The sequence below is a fragment of the Armigeres subalbatus genome, chromosome 2 (genome assembly GCF_024139115.2).
Source record: "Armigeres subalbatus isolate Guangzhou_Male chromosome 2, GZ_Asu_2, whole genome shotgun sequence".
NCBI lineage: Eukaryota > Metazoa > Arthropoda > Insecta > Diptera > Culicidae > Armigeres > Armigeres subalbatus.
In genome coordinates this window covers 297282707-297290541 of record NC_085140.1, presented here as the reverse complement: position 1 = coordinate 297290541, position 7835 = coordinate 297282707, and the positions used below count along the sequence as shown (strand labels likewise).

At 42.9% G+C, this 7835-nt stretch overlaps 1 protein-coding gene and 1 long non-coding RNA gene across 3 annotated transcripts; one reads left to right on the top strand and one right to left on the bottom strand.

Annotated features, from left to right (window-relative positions):
* Nucleotides 1–690: 690 nt before the first annotated feature.
* On the bottom strand, nt 691–3570 carry LOC134212453 (probable ATP-dependent RNA helicase DDX23). 2 transcript variants are annotated; one of them, XM_062690339.1, is made up of 2 exons: nt 3319–3570; nt 691–3249 (listed from the first exon to the last, which is right to left on the bottom strand). In XM_062690339.1, exon 2 carries the CDS (start codon nt 3236–3238, stop codon nt 794–796), a length of 2445 nt encoding a protein of 814 aa, XP_062546323.1. In that variant the 5' UTR covers nt 3239–3249; nt 3319–3570; the 3' UTR covers nt 691–793. The 2 variants fall into 2 exon arrangements, with proteins under 2 accessions (XP_062546323.1, XP_062546324.1); XM_062690340.1 differs by having other exon boundaries at nt 691–3246.
* Nucleotides 3571–5726: 2156 nt separating this feature from the next.
* Nucleotides 5727–6328, top strand: LOC134216577 (uncharacterized). The gene is made up of 2 exons (XR_009980728.1): nt 5727–5963; nt 6173–6328. It is a non-coding gene; the product is annotated as an uncharacterized LOC134216577 (long non-coding RNA).
* The last annotated feature ends 1507 nt before the right edge of the window (nt 6329–7835 follow it).

Sequence of the window (7835 nt, the reverse complement as noted above, 5' to 3'; positions counted from 1 at the left end):
TACCCTACCGAAGTAGGGACACTCCCCAACTCACTCTAACACTCCACTGCCATGCCTCGAGGTGTCGATAGCGGTAGCAACGCTACGACACTCTTACCTTAGCATGTGCAGTCCATACTCAGACTTCTGCTGCGCTTCGAGGCTGCCATAGCGGCGGCGACTCGCTATGACACTCCTGCCTCAGCACAAACAGATCACTCACTCCCTGCCGAAGCAGCTCACGCACTACCCTACCGAAGTAGGGACACTCCACATGCCAGTTGGCACTCCCTCCCTGGGCTTGTGCTTTTGAAGCGGCACACAGTCGCTTTGATAGAGTCCGCTTACGGGCACTTGTGGTTTTTTGGGAGGGATTTTAGCAGAGCCCACTGCTAAATCCCACCACGCCCTAGGCAGTTCTCCCTGACTCGCAGACAGCTGGGGAGGGGTCGTCAAGCCCTTGGACATCATGCTGTCCCTGCTGTCCCTGCTGCCCCAAAGTGTCTTTGCACTTTAGAACAGACGATATGAACACTACATGTTTACTTTCTCTCTTGCCAATATCGCTGCTTACCTCGAGAACTCTCTGATAATTTCAAGTTTTTTTCAGGTACACCCTGATATTACAATCTATGAAGTACACCGAAACATGATTATGTTGTAATATTTTTAGAATCAGGGTTTGTGATATATAAATGATTTACGTCACAGTTCATACTTCAACACATTTCCAGCTCTTGCTGGTCGTGTTAAACGAAAATTTTATAGTTGTGAATAAAGTGTAATATTTACCATTTATAAATCCAACTAATATCTACGCGAAAATCTTCTCCTCCCGTCGCTTCTTCGTGACCACCGTTCCCGGCTTATGCTGCGCATCCGGATGGTTCATCAGCTCTGGCGGACACACGGACACCGGACTGGCCACAACTATTTGCTTCAAGTCGTAGAACAGATGGCTGTCGTCCTTGGTACAGAACGAAATGGCGCATCCAGTCTTTCCGGCACGACCCGTTCGACCGATACGATGCGTGTAATCCTCGATCGACTTAGCCATATCGTAGTTGATGACCAGCGAGACGTCCTTGATGTCGATACCACGACCAGCCACGTCCGTAGCGACAAGAATATCCTTTGATCCGTTTTTGAGCGACGCAAGGGCATACTCTCGCTGTTCCTGACCTTTGCCACCGTGCAGGGTACAAGCGTTGTAACCGAGTTTTTCCAGGCCCTTGGCCAGCACGTCCGCTCCCTTCTTCTGGTTGACGAAGATGATACACGGAGGTTCGACTCCGCGGGACAGAATCTCCATAAGCTTCTTCCGCTTCTCGTTTTCGGTCATGATGTGGACAATCTGTTCGGTTCTCTCGGTCGGTTTACCAACAGAACCGATGTAGACCGTGGCCGGACGACGGAGATATGTCCGTGCGAGTCGTTCTACTGCCGGAGGCATAGTAGCTGTGAACATGACAGTTTGGCGATACTTTTTCTTGGTGTTGAAGTTTTCCATCAGCTTGGAGGCATCTTCAGCTTCTTCGGTGTCAGGTTTCAGGTTGGTCACGGGCATGTATTCGAGAATTTTCTGTACGTCCGGTTCGAAACCCATGTCAATCATACGATCGGCTTCGTCCAGAACAATGTATGTACATTGATTCAGCACCAGATAACGATTCTCCAAGACGTCGATCAAACGACCGGGAGTAGCGATAACAATTTCGCAACCAAGTCGAAGTCGGAAGCCCTGTTCTTCACGGGATAAACCACCGACAACGACGACCGTTCGTATGCCTAAGGGTTGACCGAATTTCTGAGTTTCTTCTTCGATCTGCTGAGCCAATTCTCGAGTAGGCGCCAAAATAATTGCATACGGGCCTTGGTCCGCAGTTTCCAGACGATCGATTTTTGGAAGTGACTGGATCCACGTTAGAAGAGGAATCAAGAACGCCAGAGTCTTACCGGAACCAGTTTCAGCAATACCAATAATGTCTCTGTTTTGTAGACCAATAGGAATGGCCTGCCTCTGAATAGGGGTGGGTTCTTTGTATCCAACTTTGTCGATGATATCCAAAATTTCTTTGGGGAACCCAGTTTCGCTCCAGCTTCTGAAGGGATTGGGAATTTTACCACCCTTTATTGTAATATTGTAATCCTCTCGGAAAATACGCCAATCACGTTCGGTCATCTCATCGCAGTCTTTTTCAGACCAATGACGATCGTCCCATTTTTGTTTATCCTCTTTCTTCTTTACCTTCTTTAGACGAACCTTTTCCTGTTCCTTTTCGGCGTCCGTTCGACGTTTCTCCAACAGATCTCCATAAAACTTACTTTGCTTTCGCTTCTGATCTTTGATATCAATTCCTGCAATATTACCCCGACCGAAGAACTGGACATGATGACGTTCTTTGTATAGATTGTTATAATCAATGGATGTGTCCTCGGCTGCATCCCAGTCAAAGACAAACTTCCTGTCGTTCAATCGTCTCACTCTCCTCTTCTTTTTAATAATTCCCAAATACCGCTCTCGGATGGCTTCCTGTTCCTTCTCTTTATCCTTAACAGTTGTGTCTTCCGTTGTTGAACGCCGTTTATCCTCATCCCGATCCTTATCCTTTCCATCTCTGTCTCTTTCCCTATCTCTACCTCTTTCTCGTTCTCGTTCCCTTTCGCGCTCCCTTCTGTCATACTTCTCCAATGGGTCCTTCTTTTCTCTGTTTAATAAAGTGGTCACCGGAACATCTCCAAACTTGGGAACACTAGTCGAAGCACCTGCCCTCATTGCAGCAACTTCCTCCTGCCGCCTCTTCAATGCTTCAGCCGCTCTCTGCTCTTTTGTTATAAAAACTGGTTTACTCCTGGCATCCTCTTCAGCTTTCTTTTTCGCAAGCAGCTCTTCCAGCGAGAGCGGTTCCTTCTTACTTTTTTCCTCCTTCTTTGGAACCTCAATCTTCACCTCTTCGACATCATCGTCCCTTTTTTCCTTTTCGTCCTTACGCTTCTTCTCGTCACGCTCACGCTCCCTCTCACGCGAACGAGACCTTCTCCTGGCCATGGCCAGTGCACGTTCCCGTTCTCTGTCGCGATCTCGATCGCGCTCCCGTTCCCGAATTTCACGCTCACGATCCCGGTCCCGATCGCGCTCCCTCATATCTCGTTCATACTCGCGTTCCCGCTGGTCCCGGTACCGATCTCTGCCGCCTCCACCGCGATCCATTTCGATTCGTTCTCGAGACCGCGAACGGCGCTTCTTGTCACCAGCCATGGTTTATCCTTCTGGAAAATGCGAAATAATTTCAATATCGATTCATGCCAGGAAAGAAAATTTCTCAAACGATTACAAACCGTTCAAAGCAGCTTGTGATTGGAGGCCAATCACTGAGGTTTACTCAGAAGTTTGATGCAGTTTATGAAGAACTTTATAATCGGACAATAAAACCATTAGGTATAGAAAAGTTTATGAACAGAATAACAGTTAGTAGAATATAATATATTATAGTATATATTATAGTAATTTAGTTCGAAATGTTAATTTTTTTTAGCGGTAATCGACAACAGACGTCCGGAAAGAAAATATCAACACGCAACCGACATGACGTTTTGGAAACAAAACAAAAAAACAACACAGGTTGCGTTTCTAAAGGGCTTATAAGAGCATCATCACTGAAGCTTTCAGTACACTGTTTGTTTAATCGACAAATATTTGTCATAGCCTGTTTTAAAAAAAATTGACGTTTGCTGATTATTTGTCATGTGCCAGTACACGATGAGCAAATATTTGAATAAAACCTATTTGTCAAATACTATGTTTGAAAACTTTGTTTGACTATTTGTCAAATGTTGTTCAAAAGACAGTACATTGTTTGTCGTCAAACTCGCATTAGACATTGTACAAGAACTTCTTCAGAATGTCCACCGCCGATTTTGACCTATTTTTACGACCTTTCAAGTTTGGTTGGACCTCAGAAGTTGAAATTGGTATCCAGAAGCAGGACACGAGTATGAGCAAATCAATATCTCCAGTAGAAAGATTAACACTGACGTTGAGATTCTGCGCTACCGGAGAAAGCATCAATGCAATATTTTTCAGGATTCCATTGACGACAATCTCCAGAATTGTTCCAGAGGTTTGTCGGGCCATATATGAGGCCCTTAAGAATCTTCTTTCATCTATCATTGGAGAATTAATCCCTATATTGTCTATCCGGAATAAATTTATACCGCTTTTTATACCGAAGTTGGATGTTTCTCCAGATACAGGCAACTTTCCCAACTTCGGAAGTAGTGCGCTGGATTCGCCTAAAGATGCGCTAAACAACGCAACAACTAGTTTGACAGATAAAACTTCGGAAGAAAGTTCGGTTCGGAAGTCCCGACTTCCGAATTCTAACTTGGTGCTACGCCGACAATATATGTTAGAAATGAGTACCCTAGAATTTTACAATTTTGTAGCAACAATGTGCTGCAACATTTATAAAACTCGCTGTCGTAACCGCCGACCGAAGAACCGGATTGAATGGACAAAGTGACGCCATCTTCTACTAGAAGACGTTCTTCATGGCTGGCCATGCTAACGTATGCACCAGCCGAAACCATAGCAGCCGAATGTTCCTCCTGGTGCTCCATTTCGCGTCCGTCGCTGTTAGCTATCCTCAAAAGACTGACTCATCTTTTCCTCTATTTCCTTTGACTCTACAAGAACTCTCCAAAGAGCCCTTCAACTATCACCAGGTCTAAAGAGAACTTATCTAGATAAAAGTCAGGAAGGAATTTCTACCAAAGCTTATCAAGGATAGTGATCTAGATCACATTTTGTTTGTATAGAGTATCATCTGTAAAGGGGTTGTGTTCCAATTGCTTTAATCTCTTCTATAAATAATTATTATTTCATTTGTCAATTTATATTTCGTATCTATTACCACAATCCCCCTCTCCTCTACTCTGGGCGAGACTCTGGGTAAAAATTTCTCGAGACCTAAATATTCGGAAATAACATGATTCATCTATATAATTATTTTGAATAATTGGTTTGTTTTTTGTTTAGAAAAAAATGTGTACGTAAAAAAATATATCACCAAATTGATCAGTTTTGGGTGAGACCAAATTTCGCCGGGTCAGCTATAGTTACTGTATAAATAAAATTGATAACATCACAGATAACATGTAGCACTTGATAACATGTGCTTGCTACATCATTGTGGAGTGTTTTATATAACAACATCATTAACGAAAATGCTGCGCAAGAAAATCATGTAGTCTTACAAATTGTAAAAACCTGTTCAACAAATCGTTACAAGCATATACTGCTTTTGAGTTTACTTCAGAAACATGCATGTTGAGACTATATGAAAAATAAAAAATGTGTGCACACACAGGAAAAAAAAATCCGTGGTAAAGCTACTACTTTGCAGACTACTCTCTGTTTTTAATACTACAATGAAATTTCAGTAAATTTTACCATTCGGAATGGTACTTTCGACCAAGGTTTCGACTGCAATGTTCTTTGCGTGACTATGCGCTATCATTGTATTTAAGTGAGTAAAAATCAATCACTGTGTATTTATAGATTCGTTTCCGTGTACTATTTGTTTTCCCAATAGGCCTTTTTTGCGAATGCTCTCAAACGTTTCACGCATCGTTTCACACGCTGTCAACATCAGGTCAACGTCAAACGCCAATCTCAGCACGATTTTTCCCTTTTTTTTTTAGCACGATTTTCTATTCGGGACGGTTTTAAAATAATCGTGAAAAACTGTATGTAAAAATATGGGAATACGTGAACATTGCACCGAAAAAAACAGTGTGGAATATGTAAGAACAAGGTAAACGACATCTCCATTCCATCAGACATTCCCGGTTCAACTGGCTATCAGTCTATCAGTAGCTTACCTGCTTTACTTCGTTTACATTCATCAGTCATGTTGTTTAAAATGCACTTTAAAATAGGCTTTAGGTGGAACATCATTTTATTCAACTCATGTCTGGTACAAGTAGGTAAATCACCATTTCGGTTAGTAATAATAAGACCACAATATCACCAGTATTATGACATTTTATTTGACCATTTTAGTGTGAAACTTGAATTAATCATTTGTTAATCGTAAACATTATACAGCACCATGTCCTTGTACTTACTCGGCATTTTTGTGTTTCGTCTCAGTCGCGTTGGAATCTAATTTAATATCCTTTGTATTCCCAGCTTCACTGTTAGATGGATTATTATCTGGTGCAATACACTCAGCTGCAATGTCGTCAGTATGCTCTGGATTCGCCGAGATAGGTTCAGCAGTTTCCACAACTCGTTTCGCATCTCCAATGTTGCGGGAATATACTACGCCTTGGTCACTCCGAACAACGATTTTTGCACCATCTCTAGCAAGAATAGTATACCTTCCCGGACCAAAGTTAGGATCTGATTTAAGTCGTTTTGATTGTGCTAAAACGATTTTATCTCCAACCTGTAAATTGGATGTCTGAGCACCACGTCTAGCATCGGCATACATTTTGCTCTCATGTTTTGCCAAAACATCTCTTTCCCTTATGTCTTCACGGTCAAGTCGGGAAGACGAATTATTTTCCCATAGACATGGGAATGTGCCACGATGTTTCCATCCTACTAATAGTTCGAATGGCGTTACACCAAAACGTGAAAGGGGCCGCACTTTATTATGGGAGTGAACGTATTTTTCAAGTTCCTTTCTCCAATCCGTTTTATCCAACTTAGACGCCGCCAAAACCTTCTTGATCCCTTGATTTTGACGTTCGATTGCCCCGTTGGACTGAGGGCTCAATGGGATTGATTTTTGAATCTTGATTCCTCTATTCTCCCATGTCTTAATGAAATTGTCACTTTGAAATGGGGGCCCATTGTCACTCTGAATGACCAACGGATACCCCCAAATCATGAAAACTTTGTTTAAGGCTTGAACAGTAGCTTCTGCATTTATCGACTTCATCTCAATGACATGTAGATACCTGGAGTAAATGTCCACAATAACTAGGAACTCGCCGTAACCAAACTCCTTGTCGGTGTAAAAATCGATTTGCAGAACTTCCCATGGGTTGCGCGGAAGTTCTCTACTAATCAAAGGAACCAGAGGGTTTCTTTTTGACAGTAGAAGACACGTTTGGCAAGCTTTCACATACAGCTCTATTTCGGTGCTCATTCCTGGCCACCAGAAATATTCACGCATTATGCGTTTTGTCGACGATACTCCCATATGCCCCTGGTGGGCGGAAACTATTGCCTTTCGGCGCAGTGTTATAGGAAGAACGATTCTGTCATTTTTGAATATTATACTTCCGATGATTCTAAGCTCCTTCGCTTGAAGCTGGTACATCTTCAAATCGTTTATCCACTCTCCAGTATCCATAGCTGTTTTAACTTTGCAAATCTCTGCATCATTTTCGAAAGCGCTTCTATTTCATTCCATGAAATCTCCATTGCTCCGCAATCGAGGTAGTACAGCAGATGTTTGTCATCTGCATCATCATCGAAGGATCTATCTGGCACATTCTGCTTGACCAGACGGGAGAGAGAATCTGCAAGGTTTGAATTTCCTGGTATCCTTTTCACCGTAAAGCTATATGGCTGCAATCTTAAAGCCCAAGACTCCGCCCTGGTGACTGCTCTGCGACCAATACGATGAGAACCATTGAAAATAAATTCGTTGGCCTCCGAATCAGTCCAGATAGTGAAGGATGTACTCATTAAGTACATCGAAAAAATTTCCACACCCCAGACCATAGCCAACGCTTCTTTCTGTGTCTGGGGGTATTTCTGTTCAGGAAGAGTAAGGGCCTTTGAGGCACAAGCTATAACTCGAGGATTGCTTTCCTTATCCAGCTGAACTAGGACGGCT

Coding starts and splice junctions, on each gene's coding strand:
- LOC134212453 (XM_062690339.1), bottom strand. CDS start 3,238: ATGGCTGGTGACAAGAAGCGCCGTTCGCGGTCTCGAGAACGAATCGAA.